The sequence below is a fragment of the Carcharhinus amblyrhynchos genome, chromosome 11 (assembly GCF_965287045.1).
Source record: "Carcharhinus amblyrhynchos chromosome 11, sCarAmb.v2.hapA, whole genome shotgun sequence".
Classification (NCBI taxonomy): Eukaryota; Metazoa; Chordata; class Chondrichthyes; order Carcharhiniformes; family Carcharhinidae; genus Carcharhinus; species Carcharhinus amblyrhynchos.
The window spans coordinates 62357584-62376602 of NC_137334.1; the positions used below are offsets into that span (position 1 = coordinate 62357584).

Below are 19019 nucleotides of genomic sequence, written 5' to 3' on the forward strand. Positions count from 1 at the left end.
AGGGTCATATAACCTGCTCCTGCATCTATTTTCTATGTTTCTATGCCTTACCTCTTGGCAGGAGGCAGACGCAGTGGCTTTGTGTGGGGGGGGGGGGGGTTCTATTTTTAATGTTTGTGTCATGGCATCCTTTAAAAATGGCAGCTCAATTTGATAAAAACTAAGTTGCTGGAACCCATCCTGCCAGCGTGACATTACATGACCCATTTATATATTTTTTTAAGGTCCTGACAATTTGCAGCCTTCTGTATTAAAATGAGAAAAAAATGATGGCAAGAACTATACCAGGATTTAATTTTTCTTTTAATTAAGTTTAAGGATAATGTCAAATATGCTATTTGAGCACCAATATTTTTTTTAACATTAGGGGCATTTCTAATGAAGAAACATTAAATTCAAATAATGGTTTATAATTAGTCTGAAATCATGACCTCATCCCTCAAAAGATATTCGCCCTTATCACACAATAATGAAAGCTGATGCCCATTTAATTATACAATACTTAAGAAATTGTATTTCCTATGTTGATCTTCCAGTTTTGTTCCCCTCCTAGAGTATTTGCAAAGAAATGGGAGTCACTAATGTAAAAGACCTTATACTAGCTGTTTATGAGAAATCGAGATTAGCAGCAGCTCATCCCAAACTGCAGAAGGTAAATCTTAAATTTAGGTTATATATTTTCTTCTTCACGCCCTACTATTTTCACTTTTTAAAAAAAAAAATTCTTGTGGGACCTAGAAAATAAAGAGCAATGGTTAAAACATTGTGGATACGTTAAGGTCTTATGTGGAGTACCTTTGTCAAACTTATTAGCTCAACAGAATTTATTGAAGCAGTATATTTGTTTGAATTGTAACATGACAATTTTTATATGTATCCCTGCCAAACATGTACTGATAACTCAAAGTTTACACTCTACTTCGATGTTGAAACGTACCTCAGTTCCAAAATTCAGGGAATCAAAAATGGTAGGATGAGTTTGATTGGAAACTTAGGTTGACACCAAGACTATACCATTGATGTTGCTGTTCAACCACTTGTATATGTTAATCCTAAACTTCCCTACCCCTTTCACCAGTTATTGTGCAGCATTGGTATGTGATGATAAATAATGAATGGAAAGAAGTGCGAAAAAGCCTAAGCATATCAATATATTTGCCTATTGAACACTTCTTCTGATTTGTTTTGCAAGTTATGGGGGGGTAGTTTTCTTCATAGTCGAAAATCCATTTTACAACATTTATTTTTATTTTACATTTTTCTTCCAGATTTTAAATGACCTTAACCTTATTGTAAACAGTGAACATGTTCCAACAAAGATTTTTAAACTGAGGCAAAAATTGCTTGCAGAAACTCGGGCAGAAACTATTCCAGATGACATTTTGATACACCTTGTTGGTTCTATAGAGGTGTGGTTCACTAATCCTATCTGGTTCACTAGTGTTCTTCTGGGAATAGAATTTGTTGTCCTCACTAATTCTTGCCTATACGTGGCTTCAAGTCCTGTCTTAGACTCTTAAATGACTTTTGAAATTGCCTAACAAACTTATTAATTGTACGAAACTGTTACAGAATGTCGTCGACAGTGCTATCGAGCAGCACTTATACAGCAACAATTTGCTCACTGACACTCGGCTTGGGTTCCACCAGGGTCACCCTGCTCCTCATTTTGTTACAGCCTTGGTCCAAACATGGACAAAAGAGCTGATCTGCAGAGGTGAAGTGAGAGTGCCTTCATCTGACATCACAGGTGCATTTAACTGAGTGTGGCAGCAAGGAGCACTAGTAAAACTGAAAGCAATTGGGAAACTCTCCACTGGTTGGAGTCATATCTTGCATAAATTAAGTTGGTTGTGGTTGTTGGAGTTCAGTCATCTCATTCCCTGGACATTACTACTGCAGGATTTTCCACAGGCAATACCTACGCCACATAAACTGCGGCAATTCAAGAAGGTGGCTTACCATCACCTTTTTCAAGTGCAGTTGGAGATGGGGAATTAATGCTGGCCTAGTCAGTGATGCCCACATCCCATGAATTAATTTTTAAAAAATTAACAAAAGATTGCTTGGATCATTTTTGTTTTGTACATTTTTTTAGTCAAAACATATTTTTCAAATGTAATTAAGATTGGGTTCAGATAGCTCAAATAGCTCATCATTCGCTTTCTGTTCCTGGATGATTTTGAGGGAGCCTATTTTACCTGCTCCTTTGCATAATATGTTAGGAAACCAAGTGCACTATCAATTGTGAATGGGAGAGAATTATACATCTGCATCTTGTTGTAGATCAGTTATAAAACTTAATTTTAGACATATATTCAGAAACACTTGCTTTCATTGCTGCATGGAGTGCTTTCCTCAATGATCTCTGATTTTTTTTAAACAACTTTCATTCTGGCTTTGGAAAAACTCAGCATGTGGTCTTATTAATTAAAGCATGCTGAATTATTTCCAATTATAGATAAAGTATGTGCCACTATTTTGAATTCCTCATGGGTGCTTGCTAGAAAGTATTAATTTCTATCCGAAGCTGTTTTATAACAGCTATATACCATTCTGATGTTGAATGTGCTTGATACATATTTTAATTCTCTTTGTCCAGGGCTTGTATGGATCTCTAAAAACGTTGTCGAAGTTGATGCATGGAAAGTCTATGGATATGTATGACTCAAGTTTTGAAGTCAGGGTTGAGGACCTACAGTTGACAGTGGATGCAATTTTAGATGGTCTTGGCAATAAACATGAAAATAATGCATTGGAAGTATGCCTCAATTATCAAAATTTTTTTTTTGTATTCTGTCTGTCTGTTTAGGTGAAGGGAAACATGTAGTACTATGTGTTATTGATAATGATATGCAGCACAAATCCAGCACTCAATGTTTTATTACTATTATTATTATTTATTACTATTGCACTATTTCCAAACTGTAAGTTAATGTTTTTCCTTTCTACTTGTGAAATGAAGGAAGCTATTCATTACATTTGTTTTTGCTTTTGTTTTTAATCCTGACATCTGACAGATCCTTTAATGCATTGTACGCATTTCTCTTATTGATTTGGCAATGGGACATTCTTTGCATTGTGTTAAAAGCTGAATCTGCTAATTGGTTAAGGGATTATACAAGAAGTCTTGGTGTCTGAGACACGTATAGAATCACTGCCAGTTATTGACTTGCAATTTATTAATGGTCAGAGGTACAAGAACAAACTAATTGTTTATCATTCTAGGGTGCTTCACCACAAATGCTGGAAGGTATTATATCCCATTTCCAGAAACTATTTGATGTGAGTTCTGTCAATGGAATCTATCCTCGAATGAATGAAGTATACTCTAAACTTGGTGAAATGAACAACGCTATGAAAAATCTCCGGCAGGTCTTGGGATTAGGTAAGAAACTTAAAATTTAGTGTCTTTTTATGGCAGTTACATTTTGCTATAAAATTGTTGGGAAGAAACCACAAAAGAAATAAGCTAATTTATTGACAGCTATCTTAAAATTACTAAATAATTAAGATTAATTTAAAATAAACATTTATTTATATTTGTTTTATTCTCTTAGTGATGATAACCCTTTTAAAAACTTGAACTACTTTTCAGCTGAATCCACTCCTCCTAGTGTTTTAGTGAACATGGTTGGCAAACTGTGTAGCTCTGTCAATGCTGACACCTGCAGACAAGTGCAGCAACTCCTGGGCACTCAAGATGTAGATAGGTAATTATTTTTATCAATGGTTAAATATCTCAAACAGCTGTACACCAAAGTTGCCTGCTTAACATCTAATTGTAGAAGACGTGAAATTAGATTAAATTCACCTTTTGCATTGTAGATTATTCCTGTAAGAGTGTTTATTTCATATAAAGAATAATTCATTGGCAAAGATCCTTTCAGCTTGTAAAAATGTTACATTTTTATTTTGATTTTATAAATTAAATGCCACCTTTCTGTTTAATAATATTGTTTATTACAATATGGAGTTAGTTGAGGTGAAGCTTGATTATTATTTAAAGAGAGGAATAGATCGATATGCAAATAGGGTGAGATGAAGTAGGTTCATATGGAGCATAAATATCAACGCAGATTCAGCAGGGTGGAATAAATTCTTCCAGTATTGCAAATACTATGTAGTTGACCATTCATTATTACATTTTTGTAATGCAGATTTTAAATGACACCTTGACAACGTCTATCTTAATTCATGTATACTAATACAAAATACATAGAAACACAGAAGATTGGAGCAGGAGGAGGCCATTTGGTCCTTAGAGCCTGCTCCGCCATTCACTACAATCATGGCTGATCATCCAACTCAATAGTCTAATCCTGCATTTTCTCACAACCTCAGATCCCATTCACCCAGGTCCCATATCCAGCCACCTCTTGAATAAATTCAATGTTTTGGCATTAACTACTTCCTGTGGAAATGAATTCCACAGGCTCACCACTCTGGGTGAAAAAATGTCTCCTCACCTCCATCTAAATAGTCTACCCTGAATCTTCAGATAGTGACTCATGGTTCTGGACTCCTTCACCATTGGGAATATCCTCCCTGCATCTAGCCTGTCTTATCCTCTTAGAATTTTATAAGTCTCTGAGATTCTCCCTCATTCGTCTGAACTCCAGCGAAAACAATGCTTACCTAGTCAGTCTGTCCTCATACATCAGCCGTGTCATCCCCAGAATCAGCCAGTAAACCTTTGCTGCACTTCCTTGAAAGCAAGAACATCCTTCGTCAGGAAAGGAGACCAAAACTGCACGCAGTACTCTAGGTGTGGCCTCACCAAGGCTCTGTATAATTGCAACACACATCCCTACTCCTGTACTCGAAACCTCTTGCAAAGAAGGCCAACATGCCATTTGCCTTCTATACTGCCTGCTGCACTTGCATACTTACCTTCAGTGACTGGTCCACAAGGACACCCAGGGCCAGCTGCACACTCCCCTCTCTCAATTCACAGCCACTCAGGTGATAGTCTGCCTCCTTGTTTTTATTTCCAAAGTGAATAACCTCACACTTATCCAAATTATACTGCATTTGCCATTGATTAGCTCATTCACCCAACCTGTCCAGATCATTCCGAAGTATCCCTGCATCTTTGTCACAGTTCATCCTCCCACCCAATTTGGTATCATCTGCAAATTTTGAAATGTTACATTTTGTTTCTTTATCCAAATCATTAATATGTATTGTGAATAGCTGGGGTCCCATCACCGATCCCTGTGGCACTCCACTAGTTATTGTCTGCCAATTTGAAGAAGCACTCATTAATTCCTACCTTTTGTTTCCTTTTGGTCAACCAGTTTTCTATCCATCTCAATACACTTCCCCTAATCCCATGCACTTTAATCTTACATGACAATCTCTTGTGCAGGACTTTTAGATTTTGAAAAAGCATTTGACAAATATACCACATCAACTGGTTCCCCCTTGTCAATTCTACCAGTTACATCTTTAGAGAATCCCAACAGATTTGCCAAGCCTGATTTCCCCTTCATAAATCCATGTTGACTCTGTCTGATCCTGCCATTGCTTTCTAAATGCTCTGCTGTAAAGTCCTTTTATAATGGATTCAAAGATTTTCCCCACTACCAGTGTTAAGCTTACTGATCTATAATTCCCTGTTTTCTCTCTACCTCCCTTTTTGAATTTGGAGTGAGGTTTGCTACCCTCCAATCTGCAGGACTTTTGAGTCTATAGAATCCTGGAAGATGACCATCAATGCACTCACTACTTCTAGAGCCACTTCCTTAGTACTTTGGGATCTAGATTGTCAGGCCCTGGGGATTTATCTGCCTTTAATCCCATCAACTTTCCCAGCACCATTTCTCTACTAATATGGATCTCCCTCAATTCTTTCTTCTCACTAAATCTTGCATTCTCCAATATTTCTGGCATTTGAATTGTCTTCTTTTGTAAAGACAGAAGCAAAATATGTATTCGATTGCTCGGCTATTTCTTTGTCCCCTATTATACATTCCCCTGTTCCTGTCTGTAGGGGCCCCACATTTGTCTTCACCAACCTTTTTTTCTTCACATATTTATTGAAACTCTTAGTGTCCACCTTTTATGTTCCCTGCAAGCTAGCTTCCGTACTTTATTTCCCCCTTCATCAATCCCTTGATACTTTGCTGAATTCTAAACTGCTCCCAATCCTCAGACCTATTATTTTTCTTGGCCAATCTGCATGCTTCTTCTTTAGATTGGATACTCTCTCTAATTTCCTTTTGTAAGTCAAGGATTGGTCCTCTTACCCATTTTGCTTTTGTGCCAGACAGGAATTAACAGTTGCTGCTGTTCCCCCATGTGTTTTTGAAGGTTTGCCATTGCCTATCCACTGTCATCCCTTTTAAGTAACTCTCCCAATCAATCAAGGCCAACTCGCGCCTCATAGTTTCCTTCATTAAGATTCAGTACCCTAGTCTCCAAATCAACTGCTTCACTCTCCATCTTGATAAAAAATTCTATCATGTTGCTCATCCTCAAGGGGTCTCATACAGCTAGATTGGCAATGATTCCCTTCTCATTACATAGTACCTAGCCTAAGATGGCCTGCTGTCTAGTTGGTTCCTCCATGTATTGGTCAAGAAAACCATCCCGTATGTGCTTCAGGAATTCCTCCTCTACGGCATTGTGGTTAATTTGATTAATCTGTGTGCAGATTAAAATCACCCATGATCGCCAATATTCCCTCTTCACATGCATCACTAATTTCATGTTTAATGCCATTCCTAACATCACCACTGCAGTTTGGGGGTCAAGATATGACACCACTAATGTTTTTTGTCTGTTGGTATTTCTCAACGCTACCTATACAGACACCATGTTGTTACAGCTAATATCCTTTCTCACTATTGTATAAATTTCCTCTTTAACCAGCAGTGCCACTCCATCACCTTTTCCTTTATATCTGTCCTTCCCATATATTGAATAATCTGGGACATTCAATTTCCACCCCGGTCACCCTGCAGCCATGTCTCCGTAATCCCAATGATATCATATCTTTTTATCTATCTGCGCGATTAGTTCATCCACTTTATTGCAAATGCTCCGCGCATTAAGGCATAAAATTTTAAGCTCGTCTTTTTAACATTGTTTGCCTCGCTCCCAATAATTTTCTTTATAGCTCTGAACGTTGTCCTTGGTTTTTCTGCCCTTCACTTTTTTCTTATTCCCTTTTCTATCTTTTGGTTTCGTCCTTATTCCCTCCTTCTCTGACTCCTTACATAGGTTCCCATTCCCCTGGCATAATAGTTTAAACCCTCCCCAACTGCTCTAGCAAACTGTCCCCCTAGGACATCAGTCCCAATCCTGCCCAGGTGTAACCCATCCAATTTGTACAGGTCTTGTCTCCCCCAGAACCAGTCCCAATGCCCCAGGAATCTGAAACCCTCCCCCGACACCATTTCTTCAGCCACGTATTTATCCGATTTATATCCTGTCATTTCTATCCTGACTAGTACGTGCCACTGGTAGTAATCTTACTAAAGATATACTTACTCTTAAGTGAAGTTACATATGTGTGTGCTACAGATTTTACTTAGGAAGACATTTAATTGTTTTTAGCATTATCACTAAATTGGAAGAGCATGAAGAATTCTTTCCAGCATTCTATACAGTTTTTCAGGAGTTGCTGCAGATATTGGGTAAGAACCACTTCTAAATTATCTTATCAAATTTTTAGTACACAAGTGTGTGGGATTGAAATCCAGATAGCCGGCTAATGCCTGCGTTGTGCTTTGACCCTGGGAGAGATTTTCTTGGAAATCAGCAAATGATCGCTGGTGGGTCGGAAAAACGATGTTTAGCCTGCTGATGGCAGTGGTGGCTTTTCCTGTCTTATTGTGGGGCACTTAGTGCCAAAGACTTCCACACACAGGTTCCATGCCATTCTGCTAGCAGGTGGTCTCTGATTCATTACATGATTAGCGGGGCACCATCACCTCAGCGCGTCAGTGATCGGGGTACCATATTTAAAGGCTGCCTCTACACACAGCATGTTTGCCACTGGGAAGTCTTGGCTGCAAAAGCTAAGCAGCATAGTGCCTCCAAATTCACCAACACCTCCACGGAACACCTGCTGAATGCAGTGGAGGCCAGCATCAATGTGACATATTTGCACTTCAGGCAAGAGCCTGCCTGAGAGATCACCAATCCAGCATGGCAGCAGTGCTCAGCATTAGCACCTTGCAGAAGAGGATAGCCTCCAGTGCCCCTAAAGGATGGATGATCTCCTCTGTTCTGCCAGGATATTTTCCATAGTAAGGCAATTTTCCAATTTGTTTTGCAGGATGTGGACATCAATGGGTGGGCCAGTATTTACTGCCCCTCCCTAATTGCTCTTGAGAAAATGGTGTTGACTCACCTTCTTGAACCTCTGCAGTCCACGTGGTGCATGAACACCCATACTGCTGATGTAAAGGGAGTTCAAGGATTTTGAGGCAGTGACAGTGAAGGAATGGTGATATAGTTCCAAGTCAGAACTTGCAGGTGTTTTCATGCACCTTGCTGGTAGATGTCTTGGGTTGGGAAGGTGCTGTCAAAGAAGCCTTGGTGAGTTGCTGCTGTGCATCTTGTAAACTGTACACACTGTTACCACTGTGCATCAGTGGTGAATGTTTAAAGTGGTTGATGGATGCCATTCATGGGGGTTTCTTTGTCCTTGAAGTTGCCTAGTTTCTTGTGTCTTGTTGGAGCTGCACTCATTCAGGCAAGTTAAGCGTATTCCGTCACATTCCTGAATTGTCCTGTAACTAATGGACAGGCTTTGTGGAGTCACTATGTGAGTTACTCGCCACAGAAGTCTCAGCCCTGATGTTTTCTTGTAGCCACAGTAATTATTTGGCCTATCCAGTTCAGATATTAGAGACAGTATGTTGGTGTTTAAATATTTGTTCTGACTAACACTTTTTCCTCTATTCAAACTTGTGCTACACTGTGTAATTTGTTCCTTTTCTTTCAGAGATAGACAGTATGGATCATATTTTACCAGCAGTCTGCGCACTCAAACTAAAAAACCAGATAAAACTAATCTCTGAATTCAAGCATTCCTAACTGACAAATGTTTATTTTTAAATACAGTATATTTTATCTATTTCTAATCTGTATGAATTTCTAATCTGTATGAATTTCTATCTTCTGATATTCTTCAATTAAATATTTTGACTATTTTAAGTTTGTGAAGCATTCTTTGTGCCAAAGGTATATATGGTTCTTGATTTTATAGTCAGGGATAAAGTGTGTGACCCTCTAGAGACACCATTGCTGTACAGTATTATGCTCCAACAGTTGAAAACTTTAGCATATTTATAAATTTTCAGGGTATATATGGCTAGCCATTGAAATTAAAGGGGAAATATTCTAGAAAACACCTAGAAATAGTGGGACTAAAATGAGCAAAATCTATTTCCTTATAAAATATTTATTTCTGGCTTGGTGGGCACCAAGACTTTGAAAGCTGAGTCTTTTATTCCACCGTTGCGATAGAGTTTATCATTCAGCTGTAGGATATATATAGTCCAACCTTTGTAAAATTCCTCAAGCAGTACTTGCTTTAGGATTGTTGTTTCCATATGAGGTAAATAAACGAGTAAGATGTTCACTTGTAATATTTTAATGGTAAGAACATATGAACTGTACCTTTCCATCAACTTAACAATGAAATTTTACACCTAATTCATCTTGCCTGCTAAATCTGCCTTAGAGAATGTGTTCATGAAATTTGTCCCTATATGCAAAAACACAAGTGCACATTTTACCACAGGCCATATTTACTGATGCAGGATTTTCAAGGTTGGGGGAAGTTAAAAATTGCTTACAACTACCAAGGTTGCATTAGCTGTACAGAATTTGAATGGGTTATAATGATAATGCCTCAGTTTGGAATTTGATGATGACGAGCAGGAATTAATGGCTGTCTCTGATATTTAGCCTGTTAGATTGGAGTGACCAATGATAGATGGAAAGTCAGGTCTTTTCTCTCAAAATCTATTTAGTGCCAAGACACCAAAATAAACACAGTTCTTATGAAATCAGTTTATTATTTACAACTGCTAAAAAATAGCAAATCATAATTCAGTAGCTATGCTCTGTTCTTGAGCATTTTCCTTAAAGCATTATACACTAAACATCACATGACATTTACAAACGTAAACATTTGATAAAAATAGACCTGTTTTCCTTAATATAAGTGTTAACTGGCAATATTTGGCTAATTTTTACAACAATTGAATATGTTGCAATCTGCTCTTAAAGTATTTTTAATAACCAATTTGTGAATCACGAACATGACTCATTACTTGATACCACATTATTCAAGCCCCTTAATTAAACGTACCTAACAAAAAGTTGGCATTTTGCCCAAGAAATATGCATAAAAATAAAAACTCAACCAAAAGCAAAAGTTGAATTGAATCTGGGGAAAATGTGCATTAAAATTAACCCACTGAATTTATCCAGTGTACTTGTACAAATTGTATATTCCAAGCTAACATCAGGATTTTTAACTTTTTAAAAAAAATCTTTAAATGAAAGGAAACCTTTGAATAGTACTGACCTGACCAGTAAGCTGGAGTCAGAGGTTTACAGCATGGAAACAAGCCCTTTGGCCCAACTTGTCCACGTTGCCCTTTTTTTAATGACTAAGGTAGTCCCAATTGCCCATGTTTGGTCCCCATCCCTCGATGAGGGTACTAATATGGAGGGTCCTAATGAACTCAGTCCAAGTAAGCATGAAAAGCCAGGATGAGATTCAGATGTGGCACATGCAACTAAGCCATAAATTTTCTCAATTTTCTTTCAAAAAGTGCAATTTTGCAAGCTTGGCAAGACAAATCAGAATATTTTCATTAGCGTGAGAGATAGAAAATTTGAGGGGAAGAAAGGATGTGGATCCATGTATAGGTGTACAAAAAAAGCCAATGGAATGTCAGCCTAAGTGAGACAGAATATAACAGAACAAGCCATTCATTCCCTCAAACCTGTTCTACTATTGAGTTGGGTCATAACTGATCTGTACATCAGCTCCTTTTATCTGGCTCCTTTGTCTTTCAAATCATGTCATTTGAAATACCTCAGTTAGATAAATGTTTCAGTTGTACAGAACCTTGATTGGTCCCCATCTTGAATAGTGTGTACCTTTTTGGTTGCTGTAACTCAAAATCCAAACTCTAATTGAATAGAGTAATACTGGTAAGGGCTAATCTGAGAACAAGTTGCATAAACTTCAATTTATGCGATTTGCAAGGTTAAGCTGTAAGGTTTTTAAAAAAAAAATTGTTGTAGTGCTGGAACAAGGAGGCATCATAAAATTAGAGCTAGGCCATTTAGGACTGAAATCTGGAAGCACATACTCCACGCAATACTGGAAATGTAGAATTCTCACCCTCAAAAGGCTTTGGTACTGGGTTAGTTGAAATTTGCAAGATTGAGATCAGCATTTTTTGAGGTAAGATTGTTAAGGATGGGGTTCAAATATGTATAAATGGAATTAAAGTACAGATTAGCCCTGACAGAATTGAATGGGGTAATGTACCCATGGAGGTGAATGGCCCATGATTTAACATTGGGGAAAATGTATTCAGTGGAGTCAATGACCTACTGTTTATACATCATTCTGATCATCAAACAGGTGTTGGCTCTTCTGATTTAATTTGTAAAATTCCACACCATCAACTGAGTAAAGCACTTGGCTTAATGAAAGAATTGACACTCTAACTTGGCCTTTTAGAACTGCATATATGCCTACATTTCTTAAAACTCTTGTAATGGGGTTCCTTGACGTTAAGAAAATGGTCAGAATATTTAGTATTAACTGCAAACTTATTCAGTGATTTAACATGAAAATATACAAGCTCTTTCTTCAGACAAAACAATTTTTAAAAAATCAAACGAGCTTCTGGATTAAATAAAATTAAAGGTTTTTTGTTGCTTTTCTTGCCAGTCCATCATCGGTCAGTTTATACCTATGAAGGTAACAAAAGGACAGTATCAATCAAATACTGGAGGAAATAAACATTTTTGACCTTAAAGAGTATGCAGTCTTCCATTTGACAAATGTTAATCAGAAGATGTTTGTTAAAACATTAAATATTGAAAATGCTCGTTTCAATTTTCTCAGCAATCATAACAAAAAAGCAGTGACATGAAGTAGCCAATTTTGTGGATGCCATGAATGAGATTCTACAACAGGGGTACAAAGTAGCTTTTAATTATTGTGCACGACATTAGAGACTATGGAAGAATGTTCCACGAGGGTGGAAATCTTGAACTCTCTTATTCATCCATCCAGCCTGGTTAGGTTACTTGAAAATTTCCTGGAATATGCTCCTCCAAGTACCTCAGAGGGCATTGGTGATCACAGACTTCCATGGAATTTGGTCCATGATTATGCTCAACATATTACTGCAGTGGCTTGCCATTGCCTTCTGCAGCCTGACTGATGAGGAAACTCTTCTCCTCCTATCACTAAGTATACAGGAAGAATTTACAGGTTGATGATCAACTTGTTCGGCCAAATTATGAATGCACCCTCCTTGGCCATCAGGTTGTAGAATGGGACTCCTACTGGAGCTTCTAGCCCAAAGACAGGGACGCTGCCCAGTGTGCCACAAGACTCCACATCCTGGGACCAATGCAATCAGTAGATGAACTTAAGAGTATGATCACACGATGATGAACAGGCTTGAATCACAGTGGCTTATTTCTGTTCCAATGCTTTTACTTCCATTACAGAAGGCAAGTTACATACCAATTTTTGAATCTACAACTAATTTATAAATAGGGTGGTATTGTTGTTGGTGCAGGCTCAATGGGACGACTAGCCACCTTCTGCACTGTGATTTTATGATTAAGAGTAAGAAATGGAAAGAAACAAACTTTATATTTAGGAATTAATGGATATCAGTTGGCAATGCTAAATCTCATGTCTGTGTATGTATAAAAAGGGAGATGGATTACTTTGGGGGCAAAAATCTTTTATCTTCTGTAAAATAGCCTTGAAGTGACAATTTATAAAGAACCTCGTCTTGTTAAAGCAAAGAGAGTTCAGTTATACTCTTACATGTTTCAATTGTGTGTGCCTGCATTTAATAAAATTTTAAAAATCTTAATTTCTTTAATATTTAGGCACAAAGGAATACATCTTACCATTCTGTAAATCCTTGGGTTAAGTTATCATTTGAGACGTCAATCAACACCTTCAATAGAAGAAAAGTAAACAAGTTAACAATTTGGACTATTCTTTGAGCAATGTTATGTGTAACTGCTTGATGTTGCAAACCAAAAATCTTGGAGGTGGTGGAGGGTGAAGGAGAGGGGTGGAGTGGGAAACAGGGAAAATAGTTTTGGTTCCAACTTATATTCTGTATTCAGTGATCACTGCCAATAACTGCAAGGGGCATGAGACTTTGCTGTAAGCAGCAGGTCTCCACATTCAAATATTGTAGATTGCCAAAATAAAACCACTCAGGGCTGGATTTTCATTCTCTGTTTGGGAACTATGAGTTGGGCCATTTCCTAGATTTGCAGAACTGACTTCAAAATGTCAGTGCATTCATCCAATATTCTGTCTCAGTGTTGGATGTAGCCCTAGATGTTGGTGGCAGCCACTTCCTGAGGTGGTCACTAAGGCAGGCAGATTAGTAGACCTGACTCCATTTATTGAGACATTGGCTCAATTCTATACATAGTGGTTAGGCCCACCCACTCCCATGTATCCTTCATGCCCACTCACCCTGTATTCACTAGGTACAGAACTCATGAGCCATAAAATATTGGCAAATATTTTAAATGCTAACAAAATTTAATAAGTCAGACTTTCAACATTCTCTTTGAAAAAAAAACTGCCCTTCTCTTCATCTCAAAACTGCCAAAGACAGCCAGTGGAATCCCCTTGAAAAAAATCTTGAATCTATTTAAAGCTCTTGAGACTTATCCAAGTAAAATTTTTAAAAAATTCCACGAAATAAAGTTATTACAATCTCAAAACTGTCAAATAGAGTTATTAATCCTCTATGCAAACAATGCCCAGTTAGGCTGAGTCCATTAGTCATTATTGGAGCTCAACCAAGCACTTGTAGTGAGACCACCTGGCAACTGAAGAAGGCCTAATAGATAGCAAGACATCTCTTTTGTCAGATGGCCTCAATGAATGCTTCAAACGTGCTTCAAGACAGACTAAGTGGTTTACGCAGTTTCAAAGGGAGCTTCCAGCTTTGTTAGACATACTTAAAAATAAACTATTAGCATACATTTCTGAACACCATTTAAACATAATTGTCAAAAGGTTTCCAACTCCAGACTAGGGTTTCCCCAGCATAGGAGTTGTGAACCACATCTACAAAAGTTGCCTAACTTCATCTGCATGGTGTCTGAAATTCTGATAAGGGGCGACAAGTTGGGATTGCAGCACGTGGGCTTACTAGCTGCATCCTTATCGTGTGCTGACAAAAACTGACAGGAACAGGAATGGAGGTGGGAATTCGGTTCACCTCCCTACCCCATTATTTTTAAAAGTCCTTTTGCTTCTTCTTACACAGATGGAGGCATGAAACTCTTGCCTTCAAACTGACAAATAGCCATCTGCATGGGGTTCCTGGAGGCATTTAGTATCTGTGAAACCATCCAAATATGAGCCATTACTTTCTTGGTCGAAAGCATAGTCATAAAGATGTCAATAGCCGCAAGGCTAGAAATTTTCAATATTTCATTCTCTAAAATGTCTTGTACAATTTAGAAGCACAACAATGGGGTTTTGTTTTATCAAAAAAGTTCATTATACCACAATTGCTCGCACTCATTTTGTCTTTTGCTGTGTCAAATCTGATTTGAATAAGTTGCACAACAATTAGATACAGAACACAAAATTATCTTAGTTGCATTGATCAACTGGTTAACTATACTTTACTTAGATACAAAATACAGATTATTTTGTGGTTTCTAACCAGATGTACATTCTCAGCAGTGAATAACTGCCCAAGTTGTGCTGAGGACTTGCACTGAATATATTAAAGTATATGTTTTGCATAATCCTGGTAAATAGAGATCACTATTACCTTTCCAAGTTCTTTTCTCTCATGGGATCCAAATGACCGATTGTTCTTTACAGCAATATCTAATTTTCGTTTTGGAAGTTCCTCTACTGAAACTGAAAACTCAAATCTGAAACAGATATGAATGAAACTGCAATTGATGTATATTTTTAAAACTCATCTATATAATATTTAGGATTGTTACAAACATTTTTCATAATTCTGAATTAGCAGTATATTAAATTTTCACACAGAGGGAGAAGACCAAAAAACTGCGTCAAAATCTTCTTGGCTCCACCGATGTCACACCCGTGCTGCTGGTTTCTTGGTGGTGTGGAGTGGATTCAATGGGAAATCCCATTGACGACAACAGACCCAAAAGATCCTGTCACCAGCAAACAGCTGGCCACCCCCCGCCATGGAGAAAGACACCATGAGGTAGCTAGGGAATCTTACCCCGGGATTCTGTTGCCATCATGGAAATGCAACCTTGCTGCTTTTAGAAGTTGATATAGTGTTGCACGCCCCAAATGCAAGTTGACTGTATAGTCAGTCATAAATCCAAAATCGGTTTTAAGTGATTCAATGTCAAAAAGTTATGGATACTTATAGTTTACAGTAAATCACAGAATAAAAACGCACCTCAGTCAAGCCACTATTGTGCAGGTCAGCGTAATAGTAGTTAAAACAGGTACAAAATATATTTCTGACCAAATATTATTCAACTCACTCACTTTTCATCATATTGTGGATCTACGGTCTTCTTTTTAACTTGTGTTCTTTTCCGGCCTGACCAGCTCTTGTCAGGAAGAAGGTAGAGTCGTACATATGGATCTGATCCATCATTTGAACAGGGTATCAGGCTTCTGTGGTACAAATGTCAAAACAATTTATGAAATTAAATAGTGTACACAATTCTAGATACTGTCTTGAGTGTATTCTTGAAAATGAAAACTCACTTATTTCATTAAAGCCATAAAAGTCAATCTTTCAAATGTTTCAAACCCTATGAATGTGCTGGACAATTAATTTGTACAAATAAGCCTTCACTCGTACAATAAATATCATTCAAATGGCAACGGGAACAAAAATAATGCATTTAATTCATTCAATCACTCAAGCCCATACTGCCATTCTATGGAAGAGCTGTACCTCCACTCCAGTCGCTTACCTTTGACCCATATACTTTGATATCCTTATCGTATCGTAGTTGAACATTTCAACTAACCCATCATTTTCAACAATTTGGGAAAGAGAGTTTCAGATTCCCACTAGCTTTATTAATTTGTTGTCACAAGTAGGCTTCCATTAACATTGCAATGAAGTTATTGTGAACATCCCCCAGTCGTCACACTCCGACGCCTGTTTGGGTACACTGAGGAAGAATTTAGCATAGCCAATGCACCTAAGCAGCATGTCTTTTGGATCGTAGGTGAAAAGCAGAGTACTCAGAGGAAACCCACACAGATATGTGCAGACTCTGCACAAGTAGTGACCTAAGCAGGGAATTGAACCTGGGTTCCTGGCGCTGTGAGGCTGCAGTGCGAACAACTGTGTCACCATGCTGCCCAGTGCCACTGTGCCATGCAAGCATAAGATTTAGCCTACGCTGAGTAAGTGCATTCTGATTTTACTGCGAACTGTTCTATCTCTAATTTTAAGATTGTACTCCTTTGCTTTGGCTACCACATTGAAAAATCGTTTCTCTGTATCTACCCTCTCAAATCCCAGAAATAATTTTAATTTTAATTAATCCTTGAACCAGTGGTGGTGCATCCACTGTATTGTATTTCCAAGGTCCAGATGCTGTACTGTCAAGAAAATACTATGGATTAAAAAACAACTCATTCACGGGATATATATGTTGCTGGTTGGCCAGCATTTATTGCTGGCCAACCAGCATTGGTTGCCTGAGGGCAGTTGAGGACAATTGAGTCAATCACATTGCTGTGGCTCTGGAGTCACATGTGGGCCAGACCAGGTAAGGACGGCAGATTTCCTTCCCCAAAGGACATTAGCGAAATGGATGAGTTTTTACGACAATTGACAATGATTTCATGGTCAGTAGTAGATTCTAAACTCCAGATACTTTTTATTGAATTCAAATTCTATCATCTGCTGTGGCAGGATTTGAGCCCATGTCCCCAGAACATTAGCTGAGTTTCTGGATTAATAGTCTAGCAATAATACCACTAGGCCATCTCGAATAATAAACCAAATACAATCAAAGTATTATGTAAATTAAGGATGGAATACCTGACTTCTAAATGACTGAATTACATCTGATTGAATTATTCCCCACTCTCTGAAACAACTTTATCTGAAGTCTACACTTGCTCTTGGGTCAAGTATTGCAGGGAAATTATCCAAAACTGAGGATGACCCAGCAAGATTGATATACATTAATGTACATTAAAAAGTTATCTGGACTTTTTTAAAAAATGTGTCTTCTGGTTGTAAGATCACAGGACTCTTATGCACTCAAATTTTATGAGCTTTGCTCATAGGCATAAGATTCAGTTTGAGATGTTTAATCAGCAAATTAAAAAGTTTATTGCAGGACAATGGATACTGCTGTTATAACTTGTGTTTCCTTCCACAAAACCAGCAGTTGAAAAATCAGGCCTCCAGCAAAACTGGTTGTTTGCTTAATTTATTAGGCTCCTATTCATTTGACAAGGCATGCAATTTTAAGCCACTTATTCACCTTGTTGGTGTTTTAACAGAAGGTGTATAAATTTAACTGGCTGCCAATAAGAAATATTACCTGCAACAGTGAACAATGATGATTAGACTCTGATGAGGGGCAGAATAACGAACAGTGAGCTGGATTCTTCCCAGGGATTCCTCATTTAGGGCTATTCCACTGGAAGAAAAATGAAGATATTAATTTGCGGATCGACTTCACTTCTGTAAATGGAGATTCAGCGGTTTGGAACCTTATTTATGCATTAGTTTGTATTGTCTTCTCAACACTAGTTACAAGAGTTAACATTCATAAAATAAGGCAATTAAAGTTAATCAGCAAACTTGAATCAGATCACATTTATAAGTCAACACGTAGTACTTCAAAAGAAAATGTCTATGATTGTTTATATTTCCTAATATGCTCTAATTTTACTCGAAATGATTTGTGCCAGGAGTTTACATTGTATATTTGCTATTCAGACAACTTGTATGATCAGGAAGGAAATACAGGTCCCAACAATATGCGTGCTAACCATCCAGTTATTATACAGGATCATGTCTGACGGGTATCTGTCACTGACCTTGGCAAACTCTCTGGCAATGGTTCTCTCATTGTTCTGGCAACAATTGGAACCCACACTTTTAAGAGTGGATCTACAGTGTCTAACATTGTAAATACCAGCAAGGGTGTCCAGCCTAGGGTATGGGGGAATTGTGGATGCTTTTTCACAGCAATCCTATTACAATTCTAATCTTCAAACTTCATCAGAAATATACGTCTAGACTAATAGACATCCTTCAATTATCTACAAATTATAGGATCTACAATGCATAAGTAAGTCATTCGACCCATCTAGTCTGCAGTGATTCCCTGACAGAACATCTTACCCAATATAACCTCACATATTTATCCTGCTAATTTCCCTAATCTGGGACACTAACAATTTAGTGTGGTCAATCAACCTAATCTGCACATCTTTGGGCTGAGAGAGGAAACCCACACAGACATGAGGAAAATGTGCAAATGCCACACAGTCACCAAAGGCCAGAATTGAACCCAGATCTCTGGTGCTGGGAGGCAACAGTGCTAATAACTATGCCATTGTGTCGTCCCATCAGGAGAATTTCTGACGTAGGAAATCTCTACCTCCGTTACAATGAAGACATTGTTTGTTTCAACAAGGCAGTGATTCCTTGACTATTTAAGGTCCACTTTAAGGCTGTTTATGGCAAACTTTTGTCAAACTTGTAGCAATGCATTGGAACAACTGGATTTTGGGACAATTGGTTTGTAAATAGATTATG

At 37.9% G+C, this 19019-nt stretch overlaps 2 protein-coding genes across 4 annotated transcripts in view; one reads left to right on the forward strand and one right to left on the reverse strand.

Annotated features, from left to right (window-relative positions):
* Positions 1-13187, forward strand: part of cep70 (centrosomal protein 70) — a 39044-nt gene extending 25857 nt beyond the window's left edge. The window contains exons 11-16 of one of the 3 annotated variants that reach the window (XM_080199261.1): positions 554-652; positions 2603-2761; positions 3229-3388; positions 3599-3713; positions 7564-7643; positions 13123-13187. In XM_080199261.1, coding sequence (XP_080055387.1) covers positions 554-652; positions 2603-2761; positions 3229-3388; positions 3599-3713; positions 7564-7643; positions 13123-13166 — 657 coding nt within the window. In that variant the 3' untranslated portion in view covers positions 13167-13187. Of the gene's footprint in view, positions 1-553; positions 653-2602; positions 2762-3228; positions 3389-3598; positions 3714-7563; positions 7644-8959; positions 9073-13122 lie in introns of those variants that run through there. The other 2 variants (XM_080199260.1, XM_080199262.1) reach the window with 2 other exon arrangements.
* Positions 10512-19019, reverse strand: part of LOC145350197 (extended synaptotagmin-3-like) — a 98877-nt gene continuing 90369 nt past the window's right edge. Inside the window, exons 19-23 of the mRNA XM_080199259.1 lie at positions 17794-17892; positions 15761-15892; positions 15051-15156; positions 13144-13193; positions 10512-11960 (exon numbers count right to left, since the gene is read on the reverse strand). Coding sequence (XP_080055385.1) covers positions 11909-11960; positions 13144-13193; positions 15051-15156; positions 15761-15892; positions 17794-17892 — 439 coding nt within the window. The 3' untranslated portion in view covers positions 10512-11908. The remainder of the gene's footprint in view (positions 11961-13143; positions 13194-15050; positions 15157-15760; positions 15893-17793; positions 17893-19019) is intronic.